A 22,934-nucleotide genomic window follows, 5' to 3' on the forward strand; every position below is an offset into this window, starting at 1 on the left:
AATTGGTAAACTTTTGCTTATCAACAATCACTTAGGCTAATATGCAAAAATCAGGAACATTGGAATAAGTAAAGTAAGATTGATGATTCTATGGGAGAAACAGAGATACTTTGAATCAGCGTGCCTTTTCATACAATGAATACACGACAAATCGTTTTCTCAGATAATTATAATTCCACTCAAGAGCCAATGCAAACTTTTTTGTCAATCGATTTACTGCTGTTCTTCCTGATAATTGCAGTAATTACATTGATAACCTTTATAAATTTATCCTGAATATAGAGACTTCGCAAGTTACTTTGTTGATGAATCTTTAATTAGGCTAATTAATTTATTTTTTTTTTGCTCCTAATTTTTACGACAACAAAGAAAAAGTTAAAATTTTGGTTAAGTGTTAATTACTATTCATGATAAAGAGTTTAATATTTCATTAATCAATTCAACAAAACATTTAGTCATACTTCATTGGACAAGCAACATTTCATAACACTGGTTTTATCTATTCAAAAGAACAAGCATAAATTCAAAATACTACTGACGTTTTCCAAATTCAGATATTTCATTTCCCTTACATCCATTCCATTCTTCTCCACAATTTTAATTATCATAATACTTGTTTAAGCATATTTTTCGGATATTTGGTTAATAAAGTTGATCCTTATTTTCAAGTTTAACTTCTTTTCAATTCTTCTTGTTTTTATTTCATAGCATATAATGGCATTTACATCTGAAAATTCACCTTTATCACAGGATAATTTATCACCGACTAATTCTATTAGTTATTCCTTGGATTCTACTATAACAAATCAACAACAATCACAATCGCAGCCACTTCAACCCTCACTAAATAATCTAGAGTCGGATAATGTTAACAATAATCATAATCACACTGATGAAAACTTCTTTTTACCTGCGGCATATTGTTTTATATCAAATCAAAAAGTTTATTTTGAACCAATTGAGGACGAATCAGAAGAAGATGAGGACATAAGAAACAATATAGCTGATACTTTCAAGAAAATATCCATCGTGAAAGATGATTCCGATTATTTACCAGATAAATTATATTTGAAAAACAAGAATTTTCTATATTCGTTGAACAATCCCTCTGTATCTGATGTTGAAACAGACACAAACAATAATAATAATACTTCAACAATTAACTCAAGTGGAACCTATTCAAATGGTAATACCCTCGAATTACCAGCGGGAAACAATAACACAACTTTTGATTCATCAGCAAACCTATCAAATTCATCATCTCCATCTTTAACAGAAAACTCGAATAAAAATTCAACATCCTCCATATATTTCCCGAAACTAGTTATAAATCTATCAAAAAATCTTGAGAATGGATTTATAGAACTAAAAAATTTAATAATGAAAGTATTCCCCAATTGGACAGATTCATCAAACTTAAAAATTACTCAAGTCACAGGTGGTATTACCAACATGTTATTATCATGTAAATACGACAATGAAACTATATTAATTAGAGTGTATGGTCATGGAACAAATTTAATTATTGATAGACATCGTGAATTTATAAGTCATTTAATTTTAAATTCAATAGATTTAGCACCACAAGTATTTGCCAGATTTAAAAATGGTTTAGTTTATGGGTTCTTGTCAGGTCATTCATTAAAACCAGAAGAGCTTAGTGATTCAAACATATACCCGTTAATAGCTCAGCAATTAGGTAATTGGCATAAATCACTTAACTATAAACTAATAGAAGAAGGTGTTGATAAAATTCGAGCATTGAAACTTAACAAAAGAAGAAATTCCTTCAGTAAAAAGAAACCAAGTAAGAAAAAAAGATTTATATCTAACATTTGGGAATTGATTAATGATTGGATTGAGATTGTTCCTATAAACCCGGATTTGATAGATTCGTTCAGATCAAATTTACCCGGAGTTGAAGTTAATGAAAATAATTTAATTGAAGTTATTAAAAATGAGTTTAATTGGTTAAAACTGACATTAGAATCAGTAAAATCACCTATAGTATCTAGTCATTGTGACTTGCTATCAGGTAACGTCATTATTCCAGATAAGTTAGAAGATTACCAAAATTTACCGTCGATAGAGTCAAATCCCGTCAAATTTATTGATTATGAATATATGCTACCAGCACCACGAGCGTTTGATATTGCTAATCATTTCGCAGAATGGCAAGGTTTTGATTGTGATAGAACCGCCATTCCCGAACCATCTATAAATAATCCAGTCATTGTTAAATGGTGTAAAAGTTATTTAAATAATTCGATCAATTTCGGTGAAAAAGAAGAGGAACAAGAAATCGAAGAACTTGTAGATGAAATTTCAATGTTTTATGGATTACCTGGTTTTTATTGGGGTATTTGGGCAATGATTCAAAGTGAATTATCAAATATTGATTTTAATTATTCAAATTATGGAAAATTAAGATTAGAAGAATATTGGGATTGGAAAAATAAAAATAAAGATAAATTGAAAATTATCGACCGATCTAATATATAATTTCACTTATTTGTATTATATAGTATGTAAGAAAAGACTTATTACTTCGCATTATCGTCTTAAATCAACAATTGTAGTGTAATGAGTTCTTGAAGAAACCAAAATACACCATTTATGACCCTTTAACAGTTCTTTCACTAAATTATTTAAAATATTCATTGCAAAAGATTTTGGTAAATTATTAGAACTGAAAACAACTTTTCTAATCCACTCATCTTGTTGATGTATTGAAGTTATACTAATCATATCCAATACTTCATCTCTTAAATCAAATGTTAATACTGGACCTTGAGCTAAACTTTGTATAGTTTTGGAACCTATTGATTTTGCTTTGTTTTCAACTTCCCATCTTTCTCGTTTATTATTTTTACGACCTCTTGGTGCTTCATTATTAACAACAATAACTTTTTGATTTAGTTCTATCAAGTTTGTGCTTTCTTCTGTCTTTGTTTCATCGTATTCAGTTTCAATTTCATCTTCATCGTATTCTTGAACTACTGTTTCATCTTCACCTAATTCGATGGATAAAAATTGTACCAAATCATCATAGTTATCAAAATCTGCGTCTTTCCCGGACCTTAGGCATTTGATTTTAAGTGGTTTGTAGATGGATGATTTTTTACTATGCTTTTTATTAACAAGTTGTTGAGATTGTCTTATTAATACAACAAATTGCGCCCCATCCAAATGAGCTTGGTGAATTATTTCATCTTGAGTTCTAGCATTTAAAATATCTGCACTAATGTTCTTTGACCATAATTTTCCAAGTATTTCATAACCACAAATATCAATATTATCTTGTTGCGTGGAACTTACAATTACATCACATCGATTACCTTTCCATCTAAGTAAATCAATTTTATTTGGGATCTTTCTAGATATTATGTTTTTCATTAATGTGAATAAAAATGACGTTGTTAAGGTGAATCCCACGGCGTTATATTGTTTTGATGAATTTGAACTTGTTGTGGTAACTGAAATATCTCTAAATGAATTGATCAATGAATCAAATCTACCGCCTGTGATAATTCTATTAAGTCTTTTAGATTTTTCGCTTTTTAGAACAGCTTGGAACATGAGCCCATGACGATAATACTGATTATCATAATTAACCAATGGATTGAATAATATTTCACTTTGTACTTGAAATTGTTTGAGTATCTCTAATACTTTTATTAAATATGCAAAGGACTTTTCAACTTTTATCAAATGTGGTGAATCTATCATTAGTTTTTGAAGTTTGTGCCTGGCTTCGTGTATGGAACAAGTAAATTTAAAATTCCCAATTAAATCTTCAATTACAGTTCGTGGTATTTGAAAGTCTTCTCGTAGTATCTTTTTCACCTCATTATTAGTTTTATCAATACCCAATTGAGATAGCACTTGAAAGACGTCTATTTTCTTTTTATCCTCAATTGGTACGTTTTCAAATGCAAAAGAAACCACAGAATTCAAAATTTCATGACTATTGATTAATATTACTTTCTGAACTGGTAGATCTGGTATCATGTGTAAAATTTCATCAGCAATTTTAATACATTCGGCATCATTATTTATAATATCACTATCCAAAGAGCTAATGATATTAAAATTCATAGCACTATATTTCTCTGGCATTCCAACACCTCTCAAATTTGGTCTGTAAACAAATTCATGTCGAAAAAATTTTGATACATTCACCTCGTTTTTACTAAGAAATCTAGCAACCGGTAAAATTAAATCATAAGGCAATGTAACGACTGATCCACTTTTATCCAAAAATTCATAAACTTGATTTTTTTGTAAATTTGGAATCTTTGGTAGAACTAAATTGGTATTAATATTTTCAACAGCTCCATGTTTATGAAAAATTCCGACTAGTTCATGCACAATTTTATTGAATAATAAATAATCACCAGCCAGGTATTCTGAGTACGTATTTCCACTGTCAAATAGTAGATCTTTTGCTAGCGAGTATGGCTGATTGAATAAAGTTTCTCTAACTTGTTGTTGCCATGGCGATGCGGGATCAGCCAATGATTTTAATGCTTCTCTTATTACTTGGTCTTGATGCTCTATTGGTAAGTTGCTACTTTGTAATAGATCGGATGCACTTGGTCTTTCCTCTGGATTATGATTCAACAATTGTTCTACAATATTTTTCTCTAATGAATTCTTCCAATTTGAGGGATACACTTGTTGTCTCAACTTATTCAAAATCATTGCTCTTTCCATACCGGTAGCTAATGGATAACACATTTCGAAAAAAATCACCCCTAAGGAAAACATATCAACCTTGTCATCATACCTACCTGATGCTACTTCCGGAGCAGTATACAAAGCAGTTCCAACAACAGTCGACAAATCACCACCACCATTTTTATTTGCAGTTTTATCAATTTGTAATTTTTGTTGAATCGATGGTAAGAATTGTGAATTTTTAGCGAGCCCAAAATCTCCCACTTTTATATTGTTTGATCGATCTATGAAAATATTCATTGGTTTCAAATCTCTATGAATAAATCCTTCTCGATGAATGTAAGATACGGCTTCCAACAATTGTCGAAATAGTCTCCAATACTCATTCGGATTTCCTGGTAAGCCTTGTTCAATCAAGTTCATTAATGTATTATTCTCACAAAACTCCATTTGAATGTAAAGTATAGATTTTGGAAATAAAACTTGTTTATTTTTAGGTGAATGTGTCACCACAGCTATATCATTACTTGATGACAGTGCCGTTGTATCGGCATTTTCCTCCTTTTCATTCGAATTGTCTATGTCAGTTGAATTTGCAAAAACAAACCCATCTTCATCATCGTCATCTTCAAATCTATTACCAAATGATTCATCGTCAAATTCAGTATTTGGATCAAATGATCTTGAAATGTAATCCACTTGGAATGAGCTATTATACGCAGGCAAGTAGGAAGAAGAACTTGTAAGTTGCAAATTGGAGGTGTCATTCTCTTCCGCTTCTATGGCCTCTTCATCCACAGTTGGAACGACAGAAGACAAATCAGAGTCCTTATTGTTATTGTCTAATTCCTCATCTTCCTCAACCCAGGTACTGTAATAGCGTACAATATATTGATGATTTAATCTCGCCAAGGACAATACTTCACTCAAAATTGAATCCAATTTATTTGCTCGATGCTTGATTTTTTTAATAGCGTAAAAAGTTCCTTCCATTCTATTACGAGATTTCACCACGTCACCAAACCCGCCTTTACCCAATCTACCTATCTCTTCAAAATCTCTATTGTACCTACTGTTTTTTTGTTTTTGTGACTCTGAGTTCAAGCTATTGGTTTCTTGATTTTTCAATTCATTTGAAAGTTTTCGTCGCGTTTTCATTGTGGGCGATCTTGGAAATTTATTAAGGTAATGCAAAGAAGGATTTTGCTTTAGGACAGGTCCATCACGTAAAAACTTTATCGCATTCAATTCCATCAACGTTGGTCTTTTGGAGGATTTCAGCTGCAATAATTTCAGTAAAAGGTCATATACCAGCTCAGCGTATTCTTCATTCTGGAGCTTCATTTTCTCAACGAAATTTTTATGAAAATCATCTGGTGTTGGAAAGTCTTTGATTAAAGTGTCTTTGCCCATGAATAATTTCAAGAGTAACACTCCCAAATCCCAAACATCTGTTTTAGGATTGTACATGCCAGTATTTTTAATTTCTGGAGCCTTCCATGACTCTGGTAACTGAAATTTATCTTTCAAAAATTTGCTCAGACCTTCATTTGGATAAGTTTCAATCATATGGTTCAATTTATAACCGTAAGATGGGTGACATAATTTGATGATTTTAAAGTCATTCAAAGCAGAACTATTTGATTCCGAATAAGCACTATTGTCAACAATGGTTACGTCATCAAAAATTACGACGGTAAGTGAACTGATCAGTTTGTGTATGATTCCTGAGTTATGCAATTGCTCTATAACGGGTATCAAATCCATCAACCATTTCCTAGTCAAAGGTAAACTCACGCCACCTTTTGAAGGTATCATATCATTCAACGACTCAGCAACAAATGAAAATTCGTTCAATAGTCGTACTTTCCAGCCTTGCACTTTATCAATTTGAAAACCTATAAGCTTTAAAATATGAGGATCCTTCAACTTTAAACAATTTTGAAGTTCTTTTTCAAGATCTTGAATTTCGTGTTTACCTTTATCTTTTTGCCAGTGTAAATTGGTCAAATCAATCTCCGTTAGTAGGTAAGTCAACTCAAGCCCTTGTCTATCTGCTAATTGTTGGATCTCTTTCGTAACAAAAGGCTTCACTATCATTTGTCTACCAATTGAACTAAATGTTCCCTTTTTAGTATATTTGATAAAGCCAGAAACTGCTCTGAACTTGAACTTGACTCTGCTATTGGGTAAAGAATCCTCCATTTCATTCTCAAACACAAAATAATTTTGTTGATCAACCGGTAACGGAACTATATCCTCAATATCATCTTCGTCATCTGATTCTTCTACTAGCTCTTTTTTGATTTTCTGGATTTGTTCATTCAATTCTTTGCTTCTTTTTTTAGTTGACAATTCCTTATCTCTTTGTTGCCTTGCTTCTTTTTCTTCTAATGCTTTTCTTTCATTTTTCAATCTTTGTTCCCTCTCTTCCTCTAATGATAAAACTTTTCCTGTCGTTGATTGGATCTCATCTAATATGAACTTCAGTTCGGAGATAATGGTAAATGATACTTCTTCTTCTTTATATTCTTTTATTAATTCATCGACCTTTGATTTTAATTTGGCAACATGAGCCTTCAACAAATTATTCGGATTCAAAAACTTGACTTTTGGAGAGCTTAATGGGTATGTTGGAGTAAACTCTATATCCAATACAATTGATACTTCAGGATTATCAGGTACTTCATGTGATGATAAGTTTACTTGAAAATGAGGAGGTGGCTTTCTATTCCATATTAGATCCTTGGGAGTTATATTTTTGAATATATCACCGTAAATTGATTCAATACTATTTAATTCATCTTCTTGTCTATGTTCTAATTCCAGTGAAATTGACTCTTCCTTCATATATTAGATGATGATCTTGGTTTCAATTTTCAATTTGTACCAGCTCTCAGTGTGTGTGTCTTATAACTTCTATAATAACCGTAAGGGTAATGATTCTCGTTAATAAAATGTAAGACTGTGATGTATGATTAAAATTTTTAAGTTACTCTTTTTGGTCTACTTGTTTAAATCTGATGTAAATAGATAATGTTTATCGATTTTGTGTGAAAAAATAAAAGTTGATACAAGTTTCATATTTTTATAAGGACGTGTTTCACCTCACATTTTCTTTCTAAAAATCAACCTTTCCAATTCCACATAAATGCCATTAGTTGATCACATAGAAAATGGAGAGGATACGATTAGAATTCTACTAACGACTGACAATCATGTTGGTTACTCCGAAAATGATCCTATACGAGGAGACGATAGTTGGAAATCATTTGAAGAAATTACCCAAATTGCCAAAAACTCAGATGTGGATATGATGATTCAAGGTGGTGATTTGTTTCATATAAATAAGCCCTCAAAAAAGTCATTGTATCATGTCATGAAATCTTTAAGAAATAATTGTATGGGTGATAAACCATGTCAGATAGAATTATTAAGTGATCCAAAATCATGTCTATCTAATGGTGTTGACGAAGTTAATTATGAAGATCCTAATTTAAACATATCTGTCCCTGTATTCGCTATTAGTGGAAATCATGATGATGCGACTGGAGATGGGTTACTATCAGCATTAGATGTTTTAGCTATTTCTGGTCTAGTCAATTATTTCGGTAAAGTCAAAGACACTGAGTCTATTACAGTGAAACCTATATTATTACAAAAAGGAACTACAAAATTAGCATTGTATGGAATGTCAAATGTTAGAGATGAAAGACTACATAGATTGTTTCGAGATGGAGGAGTTAAATTTGAAAGACCCAGTGTTGATCTCGATGATTGGTTTAACTTATTTGTCATACATCAAAACCATGCCATGCACACTTTCAAATCAAGTATTCCTGAAAATTTTCTTCCTCATTTTTTGGACTTTGTATTATGGGGTCATGAACATGAATGTATAAATCATCCAGTACACAATCCAGAAACCTCATTTGATGTTTTACAAGCTGGTTCATCAATTGCTACATCTTTATCTGAAGGTGAGGTCGCAGATAAAAAAGTATTTATCATGAATATAAAAGGTAACGATTATTCAATTGAACCAATTGAATTGAAGACTGTTCGTCCATTTGTACTCAGGGAAATAGTTTTACTGAAAACTGATTTAATTCCTGGAGCAGCTTCAAAAGCTGATGTTATTGCATATTTAATTGACGAGGTTGAAAAATCAATTGAAAAAGCTAATTTATCATACAAAAGAAGTCATCCAGATTTAGCAGACGATGCTAAGATTCCATTACCTTTAATTAGATTACGAGTTGAATATAGTGGTGGTTATGAAATTGAAAACGTACGTAGATTTTCAAACCAATTTGTTGGTAAAATTGCAAATGTAAACGATGTGGTTCAATTTTACAAGAAAAAGGCATCCTCGAGTGCGCCAATCTCCAAAAAGACTAGGTTCGATGAAGAATTGATAGAAGAAAGTATGAATGAACGAACGAATGAGATTTCTTTGTCAGATATTGTCAGTGATTTTTTGAAACAGACACAATTAGCATTAATTCCTGAAGCTGGATTGAATGAAGCTGTGAAAAAGTATGTAGACAGTGATGATAAATATAGTCTCGTCCTGTTTTTAAAAGATGAAGTGTCAAAAGAATCCAAAAAGTTACTAAGTATTGATATTGATGAAGACGAATTTCACGGAAAAGATGAAGATGGTAAACATGCTAGAAACGCATTCAAACAAATTTTAATGCAAGTGAAAGGAATAGATAATTCTGCTATAATTAATTTGGATGATGGACCAAGCACCAATAAAAAAACAACAAAGAAAAAAACACCAGTTAAAAGTGCCGAGATATTGGATTCTGAAGATTCTGATGTTGAAATTTTAGACGATCAAGAGGTTGTCAAACCAAGATCTAAAACTAGTAGAAGATCCAAGTCACAAACACAATCTTATGCCGAAGATGAAGATCAAATGATTTTAAGTAGTGAAGATGAATACAATCCTGAGCCAGCTAAAACAACAAGAGGCGGAAGAGGCGCTAGAGGTGGTAGAGGTGGTAGAAGCAGAGGAAGTAAAAGTAGTCGAAAATAGTTGAATTAATGAGTTGATAAATTTTTAACGTATAATGTATAATGATTTAATGAATAAAACGAGATGAAGGGAATACTTTTAGCTATTAGGCTTGACTAAAGTTAGCTTAAAGATTTGTAGTTGAATTCTCAATCAATTTTTCAACACTAAAGTCATCACTACCTTCATTAAATTCTTTCAACAATTTTTCTTTTTCAGGAAATTGTCCTCCATAGAATTGTTGCAAATTCAAAACAAGTAAATGTGCTTCTGGCATAGTTAAACCACTTTCCTTCTCACAAATACCATTCATCAAAACAAGGTCTTTATCATGATTGAATTCTTGATGGAATGTTAAAATAGTATGGGGTCTTGAAAATTCTTGATTAATCTTGTATTCAGCTAAAGTGGTGATTAAACAATGGGTAGTATTTGGTCCAACGAATGCCCATTGAACAAATTCAAGCTCGTGACCATCTTGATGTGGTTTTGGTAAAGGTAATACAAAATAAGGATATTTATGAGCATTAGCGTAAATATCAGCAAATTGTTTAGAATCTAACGTCGCATGTAATGATCTATCCTTGTTAGCAAATCTGTGTTTCCATATTTCTTTAATGTCATAAGTTGGTAAATCTTTGGCTTTATCAACATCAATAAAATCGTTTAAAACTTTAAATGGTAATTGTTCTTGTTCTTTATTTGCTTTACTAATATTAATTACCGATCCGTCCTTGGGCTTTTCTTCATGTTGTTGTTTTTCCCAATCCTTAAACTCTTTCAAAGGATCAACACCACCTAAATTGAATTTAACTTTTTCAATTTCATCTTTATATTTTTCTTTCAATTCATCTAAATTGTTAATACCTAATTCTTTGGCTTTTTTTTCCAATAAATGCTTGTATTTATTTATAACATCAGAATTGATATTTTTCTCATTCTTGAATTGATTCAATAAGTTTGCACTTTCTTCCTTTCCTATTTCTTTAGCTTTTTCAGCTTGTTCTTTTGTTGTTTTTGTCGCTTCATTAACTGCGTTTTTGACTGGTTCCTTGACTTTATTGAATATATCTTTGGCTTTATCCCCAATTGATGAGTTGTATCTGACCTGGGAACAGACAGTGGTTTTAGCTCTAGCTATTAATGAGTATCTTTGAAGCATTGTAATATTAATGTCGGTAGCAAACTGTTGAAAGATGTAAAAGAAAAGTAGTGATTGCTTTCATAACTCATTTTAATTGCAAATATCCGGTTTTTTGCAACAACTTTCATATAATAATTTAAGAGAGAGAAGCTTAGAATTTTATGGAATTTACTTACTTAAATGGAAATAACGAAACAATAAAGCAATAGACGCATATGTCGAAGGAAATATTAAATCAAAAAGATCAATAAATAATAGGTAATATATTCAGAGTTGTGCTATGAAGTAATTGAGATTAATCTTTTTTTGTATCTTTAACAACTTTATCATCAGATGGAGCTTCTAAATCTAATATTTTCTCTTCTTTAGGTTTACTTTCATTAGCAGTTTGACCAGTACTATGTTCTAATGCTTCAGGTATTTTATTAAATTCCAATACATTTGTATCAATCAGTTGACCTTCACTTTCTAAGTAGTCTTTCAAATTAAATTTCTCATCTCTAATAAATCCTAAATTATCAGCAATCAAATGTCTACTTTTACATTCAGGACATTGAATTAAAACTGTACCATGTTCATAAGCTTGTTTAGACATATTATGTTTTGATCTTGTATCACACACATTACAAGTAAATTCAATTAATAATTCTCCTTGATCTACGTTTGGATCTGGTTGATTTGGCGAACCACTGGTTGACTGAAGTCTTTTGAAATTTAACGTTGTTGTGGAAACTTTGAAAACTGAAGTTGAATGCTGAGAGACGTATGATTTTGAAAAGGTACATACTTGCCTCTTAGTCGTTGGGATCAATTGTTTTTTGGTGAGTGATGCTTTAGCATTATTGCTTATACTTTTAAATATTGAAGATCTTTTGAACATTATTGCTTGAATCAATTGTAATTAAATGAAACTCAGTATAAAATCAAAATTACAAGATGAAGGAAGAAAGATGTTTCTTTAACAATTTTGTATCAATTCTACTTAAATAGCAAACTAAATATTCGAGATTTTAAGAGAGTTCCTTACATTATTATTCTTTGCTAATACTTGTAAGACTTGTCTCAAATTCAATTTATAATTCATTTTAACTCATGTTACATATTCAGATTTTTAAAGCATCAAGTTTCATAAATCGATTTAGCATTATAAATTAATTGATGAATTCACCTTGTACAACGCCACAAGTAATACGACGATTATTCGAATTATATTCTGTTCTATCTACTCATCACACCTCATCCTATGCTAATAAATACATTTCAACTTATTTACAGAACACGTCAGATTCGTCATTAAGAAATTCAAGATGGCTGATTTTAAATAAAAATAGAGATCCCAAGCGATTTGGTAAACACAGTAGAGATAGAGATCAATTACTATGTTCTAATCCAATACAATTTGGTATTAATGAAATGCTAGATACAAAATCGCTATTTAGAACTAAAAATCAATTCCATACGAGTAAAGAGAATTTAATTTCAAAATACCCCAAAGGTAGGAAGAATGATAATGTATACATAAATGACTTGAAATCGCTTATTGAGGCTTCATTCAATCCAAAGAAATCAATACCTTTGGTACAAGGACTTAGACAAACTTTCAAATATTATATTCAACGACTAAATAGTAATACCAATACTATGATAATTTTCAAACAAAATCAGAGATTATTTTCTTCCTCCGCATTAGATAATTGGAATCAATCATATTTGGAACTAAAAACTTATATCAATAAATTGAACCTTGAGAATGATGTGAAAAATAAAGAAAATTTTGAATTTAGTAAAGTTGTACACCCAGATATTTTGAATTTGGCTTTGAAAAGTCATCAATTATTTCAGGAAACTAATAATGTTGATAGAAAAATTGATCAAGTCTCATGGAAGATCATAGATGAAACACCGAATGATTTAGCGGGGCGGATTATTGACAATCAGAAATTCACTCTAATTGAGCAGAACAAAGTAATTGATATGAACCAAAACACGGGAAAGCTCAAACTAGAAATCGGTGATGTCTTTGATCTTTACAACAAGTTTGGAAGTCACGACATGCAATTTCTACTTCAAGATTTTGACTATGATTTACTATATAACCAATTTTTTATGTTGAATATCTTGAATAACACCAAAGTTGATGAAAAAAAATTATTACAAACGTTGGAGGTTAAACTCCCAGATTTTGAACTTATCGGGATCAAACTGAATAAAAGTATAGAAGTAGGTTTAAAATAGAATCATGTAAATATACAATTACTTTCATGGCTCTGATATTGAACGATGGGGGACAGTCTTATAATACTGTAGTAATCATTCTGATTGTTCTGTCTTCATGCCATCACGTCCATCGACTTAATCTATTAGACTTCGAGACGATAGTTTGAGCGAATAGTGATCAACTTGTAAATTTTGTTCGCTGAAGAGTTCCTTTCACACTTGATAATTTTAATGCGAAGAACATCACGGAATTTAGTTCTATGGTTTTTAAAAATATTTGATCTAACAGTAGTCACATCAAACAGAAAACTATGTCAAAACAAACTCCTAGTGAACCCGCCAGTACAACCACTACTACCAATGAGAAGCTATCGCCTGTGATATTCTGCATTGGTATGGCTGGATCAGGTAAAACTACCTTCATGCAAAGATTAAACGCATATTTACATCAAAAGAAACAAATCCCATATGTCATCAACTTAGATCCAGCCGTATTGAAGGTTCCATTTGGATGTAATATAGATATAAGAGATTCAATCAAGTATAAGAAAGTAATGGAAGAATATAATTTGGGACCTAATGGTGCAATTGTAACATCACTAAACTTATTTAGTACCAAAATTGATCAAGTTATAAAATTAGTTGATAAAAAGCAAGATAAAATTAAAGAAGTAATAATAGATACTCCCGGCCAAATTGAATGTTTTATATGGAGTGCAAGTGGGTCTATAATAACAGAAGCATTTGCATCAACTTATCCAACAATGATTGCTTATATAGTTGATACTCCTAGAAATACAAATCCAACTACATTCATGTCAAACATGTTATATGCTTGTTCAATACTATATAAAACTAAATTGCCAATGATTGTAGTGTTTAATAAAACCGATATTCAAAGTTGCGAATTTGCAAAAGAATGGATGTCTGATTTTGAATCATTTCAAGAAGCAATTAGAGTGAATCAAGAATTAAACAATGAATCTTCAAGTGGATATATGGCGTCATTGGTCAATTCGATGTCGTTGATGTTAGAAGAGTTTTATCAAAATTTGGATGTGGTTGGAGTTAGTTCATACACTGGTCAAGGTTTTGAAGAATTTTTGAATGCAGTAGATAATAAAGTTGACGAATATAATGAATATTATAAAACAGAAAGAGATAGAATATTGAAAAAGAAAGAAGAAGATGAGAAAAAAAGACAAACCAAAAACTTAAGCAAATTGATGAAAGATATGGATATGAATAGTAAAAAGAAGACAGCTCAAGATAGTGAAGTTTTATCAGATTATGAAACGGATGATAATATTGATGAAGATTTGCAAGGAGAAGTTTATCCCGATGATGAAGAGGAAGGATTGGGTCTTCCTTCAAGAGAATATACTTTCCCCGAAGATAGGTCAAGTGAATTGAATGAATCGACTGATGCTGATTTGAAAGAAAGATATAAAAAGGCACTAGAAGATAAAAGTCAGCCTATATCTTCACAAACAGCAGAGAACATTGCCCGTTATATAAATAGAAGTCAGTAATTTATTTGAATGCATTTTATGATTAGCTGAACGAACTAACAAATCTATCAACAACACCGTCGTATATACTTTCATGATCTAAAATTTGCAAATTCTCGGCCTCTGCTTTAAATACTTTGTCGGCTTTCGGACCACCAGGACCACCTAAATTAGGAATTGGCAGCTGCTGTTGTTGCTGTTGTTTGATCAACTCTTCTGCCTCATCTGAGCCCATAATCAATGAATAAACTGGTCTTAATCCCATTAAACTTATAAAATACCAAGATATGGATGATACATACCTGACATTCAAGTCAGGAGTCATAATTCCATTTTGTAACATAGATTTGAACCCGTCGGTTAATGGGAATGGTAATTTCATAATAACAAATCCAGCAAAGAAGTAATTAACCCATCCCATAATTAAAGTTTGAGGGATAAAGTTCATTAAATTACCTTTCGCCATTGACATTATAGCATCATTATTTGCTCCATCGAAAGGGTTCATATTTTCTTCCTTTGTTTCAGTTGATTTCTCTGCAAAGAATTCGTCAGTGTTTAAATTTGATATAAGATAAGTTTTATACGAATTGAATTCTTCTTGAGTCAATACTTGTTGATTTTCCCTAAAGCATTTCACTTTTTGCAAAAATTGACTAATAGGTTAGTAAACATGTTGAAACGTGCTATTTATATATCAGTGTTACATACGCTTGTCTTACTTTTTTGTAATCTTGAAGTTTTTGATTTGGTTGTATCAAGTATGTTATATTTGATCTTAACAACCCAACAAACACCATCGCTATAGATATAGGTAGCAACACCCAGTACTTCAATTGAGGATCTAGTAGTAAATCAGGAACTATCATATTTGCTGTGTTGATGATTAAAGGTTCAGTGTAGTACGAGTTTCATGAGAAATAGAAGAAAACATTCAGTTCGAATCGAATATTAAGACCAGAAAAGAAATACGAGGCTACCATGTCAGTTCGAATAATTGTTGCAACTTTGAAACACAAAAAAAAAAAAAAAAACATTAATTAATCGTGAAAATATTTATGCATTCATTACGTCTATAAATATACCTAATAGTGATTTAATCTCCATAAGGTAACTTTACCTGCTTCATTTCCTATTGCCAAAATTTCATTATTTGGTGAAAATGTAACACTTGTAACTTTTCCCAATGGGGTTCCACTTGTGGGCCAATTACTATATACAGATCCTGTTTGAACATGTACAAGTTTTAATGCATCTCTTTTGGCTCTTGATGCAATTGCTAAAATTTGACCATCTGCGTTGAATATTAATGTCGATATTGATGTGACCAAATTTTCGATAGTTTTAAATGGTTTTGGATTTGAGATATCAGTAAATAACGTTCTATCATATAAATTGATATAACCATTATTTGAACCAATGGCAACCCATCTTGAGTTTCTGCCTCCCAATTTTATTTTAGTAATTCCTACTCCGCCATCATCTGACCATTTTTTCAAAACTTTATTCTCTGATTTTGAAGTTAACTTCTCAGTCAAAGAAAATTCCCATACTTCCCCAGCAGAATTCACGACTACTACAAATTTTTCATCATGATCAAAATCAAAATCCACAACTGTACCTTCTATCTTAAAGCCTTTAATCCATTGACCAGTTATACCATTTATCAAATTGAACCAACCCGAATTTCCTATCATTCCAATATACGTTCCCTTATTACTAATCTTGAAACTTTCAAATGATTTTTGATTCTCTTCATGTCCATACATCCTACTGATCTTCTCAATTTCTCCTGTTTGTAAGTTTATTTTATTCATATATTTCCTTCTACCTGCCGCATATATGATCTTCTCATTCGGGTTCGGGTAAAACTGACAATTCATTATGGGACAATTTTTCAAGTAGTATGAAGTTATAAAATTATTTGTTTTCCCGTCTATTTGGTAAAGTCGTATAGTTTTATCAAAACCTGCGGTCAAAAGTATGGAGTGAGTTGGATGAAAAGAAAGTGCTTGTATGGCTGCTTTTGAATATTTTTGATAATTTGCATCTTTCAACCTCGTGATTGATATATTTGATGGTGATATTAGTTTTAATTGTTTTGTAGTTAAAAATTGATGAGTTGTTGATAAAAGTTTATTAAGTTTCTTAGTATTTGTTTGGGCATTTATACCTATCTGTTCTTCATCCTCTTCAGCACCGTCAATGACTATGTCGTCATCGGAGCTGTTCTCCTCATTATCTTGACCAAATTTGTCTGCCCAAAGTGGTCTTGGATATATCTTTTCAAATTGAGATCGTAATCTTATAATATATGATTTTCCAGATATATTATTATCTTCAGGAGTCTTCCTTAATTTTTTCAATCGATCAGACGATGTTAGTGATATATTAAATGTTTCATCATCACTATCCACCCATGCATCACCTTCTTCATAAAGTCCATTTTCTTCTTCACTTTCTTCATCCTCAATCTCATCAACTTCCATATCGTCAACTTCCAGATTATCTTCATTATTTCCTTCATCAATGAAGAACAAATCTTCATCCTGTACGTCGTTTATGTCATCGCTTTCATCTCCTGAGTTCTCGCTATTATCCACAACTTCTTCCTCATCTTCATCATCAAAATCGAATAGACTGCCAACTTTTCTTAAATTGTTTTCGAGTCCTGCAATATCTCCAAAAACTAATTTCTCCAATTGTAATTCTTCTTCGTCTTTAGGTGGATACGGTACCTCATCTCCACTCTTGTTCTTAGGCATATTGATGGCGTGGTGAACTCTTGTTCCTAATTCAATATTGATCTGAAAAATTAATGCATCTAACATAGAGATGAGACTTCTGTCACAAAATTTTGCTACCAAACGAAATCAAGTCTTGATGAGTATTTTGAGATTTTTACCTCTTAACTATGTTTCTGATAAATCATTATAATAACATCCACATTCCTATAGGAACGACTAATCTCTCAGCATTTTTTGACCAGCTGAATATGTAAAGAGGTACAAAAATCTAGACGTAAAATGTTCATTAATTATATCAGTCCTATAAACGTTACAAAGTACTTTTTAAAGTCCTTAATATCCAAGTTGATCAAGTTGGAGCAAAAATCATTTAATGATTCTGAATTTAAACCCATACTTGTTAAATAACTTGAAAGATATTCTATAAAACTTTGTCCTTTTTTCAATTGATAAGTTTTTAATAATGTAGCCAAATCTTGTGCTATGAGTCGATATTGAGCATCGCCTAATACAAATTCTTGCTTTCGAAAAGGTAATTCAAATGTTAAATTTACTACTTTTTCCATTAAAAACTCATCAATTCCTTGAACAGCTGGTAATGATTGTCCGTATTTGTCTCGTTCATCTGTGATTTTACCACCGTCTCCAAATACATTAACTAAATTAACTAGCTGAAGAATGGCTAGCTTGGATACTGCTGTCTCACTTAAGTCATATGCATATTCAAATAATTTAGAAACAACCGTAGGGAATTCATTCTTATTACTTTCAGTAATCAATAAACTAGATAAATTATTGATTATAATTGCACTTAAGAAATTGAGTATGGCTTTTTTAAGTAAGGTTTTATCTCTTAAAATATCTGGTCTTTGACTTTCATCTTCTGAAACGGGTAAATCCAATGATTGAAAAACTTTGGAAAATAACGGGGTCAAAAAATTGTTTAGTAATTGATAAATATTTTCATCAGTACGATAACTATGAGCAATTTGTCCCAAGAAACTTAAAAAGTCACTAATTTCATTAATTTTCAAATTTGATGATGACCAAATGATTGTGATTAATTTTGTCAAATGCCCACTGATAATTGAGCTGTTTAATATGGGGATGAATCTTGCAAACGCAAATCTGGAAGCGTCTCTTATACTTTCAAATTTTGAGAAATTTTCCAATGTAATTGAAACTACTTGAGCTGCATTGTCCACTTTTTCAACTACTTCAGGTGTAAATTTCAAATTCAGTTCATAATCATAACCTCTAGCTATAGTCCCTAAAGCCATTAAAGAATGATGAGCTTGTAATACAACAATTGGTTCCTTGTCCATTGAAATACATTTCTCCAAATCATTAAAAATTGGTTGAAATAAAGCATCAATTAATTTAACTTTTAAGACACTTAAATCATTTGGGATCAATGAAACTAAAAGTCCCATTGTTTCAAAGAGATATTGTTGATTACTAAAATTTCCATTTTCAACTACATCATCATCTTCATCTCTAGTTGGCAATTCCGCTTTTATGACAAGTAAAGGTTGTAATTTAATGACTATTTGTTCAATTAATTGTTCATTATCCATTTTTGGTTTAGTTAATTTGAAAAATCTGAAAAATAAATACCAACTTCTCAATCTCACTCTTTCATTGTCATTGAATAATCCAAGTGGTGATGTAAAGATTTCTAAGATTCTTAATATCAAGTCTTGTCTATTAGCATGGGAATTTAAGAAACTGTAATGTTTAACTATTAATTCAAAAAAGCTTGCTTGAATTTGTGAGTGATTGACTTCAACTATGAAAGAAGAATTGATAAGTTTAATTAAAAAATCTTGAAAAACTAAATATGGTTTACTTTCATTAATTTTATTTTTTGGTACATTAATTAAATTCATTTTTAAACTTTCTGAAAAATTACTTAATTCGTAAAGACCCAATTCCAACTTATTCCAAGATTTATCCCCTCCTGTGAATAATGAATCATTGATGAGTACTGGTATGGCCTCTATATACAAATCTGGTGCCAACACAGCAATAAGATCTTGAAAATGTTTTAATTTTGTTCTAAAGTCTTTGAACTGTCTTTCTGAATCCTCATCGTCATCTGCTTCATCATCATATTCCATTTTTATAACAATTTTGTTGAGTAGTGTTGATAGAAGATCCACTGAAAAGAGTTGTGAATCCTTTTTGCATGCCGTGAGAAATGATTGGATGAATGGAAAGACACACTGGGAGATATCGTCATATTCATGACTTAAAAATGTTAAAATAATTGGCCATAATTTGAATAAATGTTCCTTAACTTGATTGTTAATATCTGTTTGATTTCCTAATGCATACAAAAGTTCTTCTCCGATCTGATTTGCTAATTTAGCAAGATGCTCAACAAAGTCCAAATCATCAGACATGTCAATTGATGATATAATATTTGTTAAGTTTAGTAATGAAATCAACTCTAATTTATTTTGTGGTGGCATTTTTTTAGATAAAATATGAATCAATGTGTCACACGTAGTGTTTCTTTCCTGTTCTCTATTAAGATAGCCTATAATAGTATTGATGTATTGAGGAGAAACAAACAAACTAATATCCATCCAGTCAACGTATTGACCTACAATATTTAAAGTGTTATCTAGTATTTCTTCAGAGTTTTTGTCTTGAGCCAAGATCCCAAACCAACTTGATACTAGTTCATTCATGTCCTTATCTCTAATTGCATCCTTCAATAGCATATTTCTTTCCGCTACTTCTGGTAATCTGGCAATATATTTATCTCCAATTTCTAAATGAATATTGATTAAAATTCTGGTGTAATAGTCCAACGTTAGCTGATTATTATTTTGAATTATTTCATGAAGGTTTTTGAGAAAGTCGGGATAAATATTCATATATACTTGAGTGAAAACTTTCCCAAATATTTGACCAAATTTATTTCTTAAATATGATTGATCTTTGATGTCATTGGAAATTAATTCAGATAAGATTTTAAATAATGATTGAACAAGTTGATGGCTTTCTTCTCGACTCAAACTTTGAACATTTTCTTCAATCACTTGATATAGAAAAAATTTTAATTCATTATTGATGTTTGATGATGTTGATTTTGATAGCAATTCCAATGCTGTATTATATCCACTTTTAGAACTTTTGACGTCGTTTAAAAATTCATATGCTTGTAGTTGTAGTTTTTGATCTGAAGTACCACTTAATGCTATTTGAACAGCATTGATGATTTGATCTTCCATTAAATTATGATATTATTGTAATGCAAATATTCTCGTAAAAAAAAAATAAAAAATTGTTTTAAATCAAAGGCAAAAGTTTAATGATATAGGTGCTAGACGGATAAAATTTGTCAAAAAAGGTGTGGGATAAGTACAAGTCACAGGAAATGATATTTTGAAAAGAAATGAAAGGAATGATATTGTCTGTGTTGATATATGTAGATAATGGTTGATTATTTAAAATGAAGTAAGAGTAGTAAGATCAAAAAAAAAATAGACTAGAGAAAAAATGTGAAAAAAAAATCAGTAATTGTTATTTACACGACTTGAAGTATAAGATCAAAGATCTAACCTGAAACAAAATTTGTTTCAACCATGCAACATAGATTGTAATGAATTTTACTCACATGCAATTTATGACAACTATATATTTTAAAATAACTTCAGTCTAGTTTAATCCAAAACGGCGTATTTTTTCAAATTATCTGGAATTGCATCATATAAACCCTTTTGCTTTAACCAAGATTTTGAAAATATTCTATCAGCATATTTATGAGCTGAATCAGCTAATATTGTAACCACATTACTTCCTTCAGGTAAAGTCTTAGCAACTTCAACAGCTGCAGCAACATTCAATGCTCCGGTACCACCTAAGTATAATCCTTCTTCATCAAGTAATCTATAAACCATTGTAATGGAATCTTCGTCTGGAATTTTTAAAGCGTCATCAATTAATTCAACATCGTTTTTTAAATTATCTGTTACTCTACCTTGACCAATACCTTCGGTAAAAGATGATCCACCTCTTTGCATTTCTTTACCATTTGATTTTATGTACGAATATAAAACTGAACCTGGTGGATCAGCCAATACACATTTAACTTTCCCATTACTGATATCTTTTAAATACCTAGTAACACCGGCAAAAGTACCACCAGTTCCTGTTGAACAAGTGAAAGCATCGACATCTCCATTTAATTGTGCCCAAATCTCAGGTCCTGTGGTTTCTATATGTGCTTGTCTGTTAGCGGTGTTGTCAAACTGATTTGTCCAAACAGCATTTTCCAAACTATCTGCGTGTCTTTTAGCTTGATGATTATAATTTTGAGGATCAGTGAAAGCAACGGCTGGTACTGGATGTACTTCAGCACCCAATAACCTTAATGTCTCGATTTTTGATTTTGATTGAGTATTTGGCATATATATTACACAATTATAGCCTTTTGCTCTACAAACATGAGCTAATCCAATCCCTGTATTTCCAGCAGTCCCTTCAACAACTGTTCCACCAGGTTTTATCAAACCTTTCTCTTCGGCATCCTTAATAACATACAATGCTGCTCTATCCTTTATTGAACCTCCTGGATTCATGAATTCTGCTTTTGCATATATATTTCTTCCAACTGATTTTGATATATTTGGTAATCTTAATAATGGTGTATTACCAATGGCATCAGGAAAACCATTTTCGCTTACTAATGGTACAAATGGTAACTTGACTTCACTATTTAGCGATATTGATATAAGTCTTTTAGATATTCTGGAAAACATTTCCAATACTGAGAAAAGGGTCCAAGTTTTCAATGTTTCCATTCTAATCATAATTTTTCAATCGTTCTAGCGACTTTTAGTTTGTCCTAATTCACGTGATCGGTGAAAAAATACAGGAATATTCAATACGAAATTAGAAGTTCACATTGACATTAAACCATTTGTTTCAGAATTACAGGTGTTAAGGGTCTGTAAACCAGATGAATTTTAATCTCTGTGTTTACCTTACATGTCCAGGTTTTAACGTTCATTTGCATGGGGTTTAAAAATATTGTTTTTCATTTCCTTGAATTAGATGTTTATGAAATTGAATTACAAAATTCTTCAAAATTTCCATACAAATAGTGTTTGAAAAGAAGTTGTAGTAAAAAATTTAATAAATTTGTAAGAAGATTAAAATTGAACTGATGTTATGGATAAGTATGAAATATGCTGATACTCAAAACATTTCGGTTTTATTAGTGTCTATTCCACTGCATGTAATCTTTCACAGAGCAAAATAAATTCTAACAGCTTATTGAGGATAAGGTACAAGAGAAATTTTTTCAAGTTTGCTTCTCTGGGTAATTTAAAAGCTCACCAACAAAACCTTGTTTCCATTCATAAGCAAATGTCTCTGACCTAATGCATGTACAATGAAATAAATTCATATATCAAAATAAAAAGCCTATGGAAAAGAGAGTTTGCAAGGAGAACTTCGGTAATTACTCATCCATCATGAGCATTGAAATTTGAACTTAGAATACAAAATAGATCTATGTCTCTAAGAATTTGTTGGACTCACAGTATTAAAATCCAACATATTGAAATTAAACGCTTATTTATGTTGCACCCAAA

At 31.1% G+C, this 22,934-nt stretch overlaps 10 protein-coding genes across 10 annotated transcripts; 4 read left to right on the forward strand and 6 right to left on the reverse strand. All coding sequences in view use genetic code 12, as the record gives it.

Moving 5' to 3' along the window:
* Positions 1 to 714: 714 nt before the first annotated feature.
* KGF55_004365 (uncharacterized protein) lies at positions 715 to 2,502 on the forward strand (the record flags this gene model as incomplete). The annotated part of the gene is made up of 1 exon (XM_051759260.1): positions 715 to 2,502. One exon carries the CDS (start codon positions 715 to 717, stop codon positions 2,500 to 2,502), a length of 1,788 nt encoding a protein of 595 aa, XP_051612925.1.
* A 51-nt stretch (positions 2,503 to 2,553) lies between these two features.
* Positions 2,554 to 7,530, reverse strand: GCN2 (serine/threonine-protein kinase; the record flags this gene model as incomplete). Its single annotated transcript, XM_051759261.1, has 1 exon — positions 2,554 to 7,530. One exon carries the CDS (start codon positions 7,528 to 7,530, stop codon positions 2,554 to 2,556), a length of 4,977 nt encoding a protein of 1,658 aa, XP_051612926.1.
* Positions 7,531 to 7,831: 301 nt separating this feature from the next.
* Positions 7,832 to 9,727, forward strand: MRE11 (MRX complex nuclease subunit; the record flags this gene model as incomplete). The annotated part of the gene is made up of 1 exon (XM_051759263.1): positions 7,832 to 9,727. One exon carries the CDS (start codon positions 7,832 to 7,834, stop codon positions 9,725 to 9,727), a length of 1,896 nt encoding a protein of 631 aa, XP_051612927.1.
* A 106-nt stretch (positions 9,728 to 9,833) lies between these two features.
* On the reverse strand, positions 9,834 to 10,868 carry KGF55_004368 (uncharacterized protein; the record flags this gene model as incomplete). The annotated part of the gene is made up of 1 exon (XM_051759264.1): positions 9,834 to 10,868. One exon carries the CDS (start codon positions 10,866 to 10,868, stop codon positions 9,834 to 9,836), a length of 1,035 nt encoding a protein of 344 aa, XP_051612928.1.
* A 277-nt stretch (positions 10,869 to 11,145) lies between these two features.
* Positions 11,146 to 11,730, reverse strand: KGF55_004369 (uncharacterized protein; the record flags this gene model as incomplete). The annotated part of the gene is made up of 1 exon (XM_051759265.1): positions 11,146 to 11,730. The coding sequence occupies one exon, from the start codon at positions 11,728 to 11,730 to the stop codon at positions 11,146 to 11,148; it is 585 nt and encodes a 194-aa protein (XP_051612929.1).
* Positions 11,731 to 12,008: 278 nt separating this feature from the next.
* Positions 12,009 to 13,085, forward strand: KGF55_004370 (uncharacterized protein; the record flags this gene model as incomplete). Its single annotated transcript, XM_051759266.1, has 1 exon — positions 12,009 to 13,085. The coding sequence occupies one exon, from the start codon at positions 12,009 to 12,011 to the stop codon at positions 13,083 to 13,085; it is 1,077 nt and encodes a 358-aa protein (XP_051612930.1).
* Positions 13,086 to 13,378: 293 nt separating this feature from the next.
* On the forward strand, positions 13,379 to 14,599 carry KGF55_004371 (GTPase; the record flags this gene model as incomplete). The annotated part of the gene is made up of 1 exon (XM_051759267.1): positions 13,379 to 14,599. The coding sequence occupies one exon, from the start codon at positions 13,379 to 13,381 to the stop codon at positions 14,597 to 14,599; it is 1,221 nt and encodes a 406-aa protein (XP_051612931.1).
* Positions 14,600 to 14,621: 22 nt separating this feature from the next.
* Positions 14,622 to 15,447, reverse strand: KGF55_004372 (uncharacterized protein; the record flags this gene model as incomplete). Its single annotated transcript, XM_051759268.1, has 2 exons — positions 14,622 to 15,234; positions 15,290 to 15,447. The coding sequence occupies 2 exons, from the start codon at positions 15,445 to 15,447 to the stop codon at positions 14,622 to 14,624; spliced, it is 771 nt and encodes a 256-aa protein (XP_051612932.1).
* A 216-nt stretch (positions 15,448 to 15,663) lies between these two features.
* KGF55_004373 (Ran GTPase-binding protein) lies at positions 15,664 to 20,567 on the reverse strand (the record flags this gene model as incomplete). The annotated part of the gene is made up of 2 exons (XM_051759269.1): positions 15,664 to 17,419; positions 17,635 to 20,567. The coding sequence occupies 2 exons, from the start codon at positions 20,565 to 20,567 to the stop codon at positions 15,664 to 15,666; spliced, it is 4,689 nt and encodes a 1,562-aa protein (XP_051612933.1).
* A 432-nt stretch (positions 20,568 to 20,999) lies between these two features.
* Positions 21,000 to 22,148, reverse strand: KGF55_004374 (uncharacterized protein; the record flags this gene model as incomplete). Its single annotated transcript, XM_051759270.1, has 1 exon — positions 21,000 to 22,148. The coding sequence occupies one exon, from the start codon at positions 22,146 to 22,148 to the stop codon at positions 21,000 to 21,002; it is 1,149 nt and encodes a 382-aa protein (XP_051612934.1).
* Positions 22,149 to 22,934: the final 786 nt, after the last annotated feature.

Source organism: Candida pseudojiufengensis (assembly GCF_024610245.1).
Source record: "Candida pseudojiufengensis strain CBS 10847 chromosome Unknown scaffold14, whole genome shotgun sequence".
Classification (NCBI taxonomy): Eukaryota; Fungi; Ascomycota; class Pichiomycetes; order Serinales; family Debaryomycetaceae; genus Lodderomyces; species Lodderomyces pseudojiufengensis.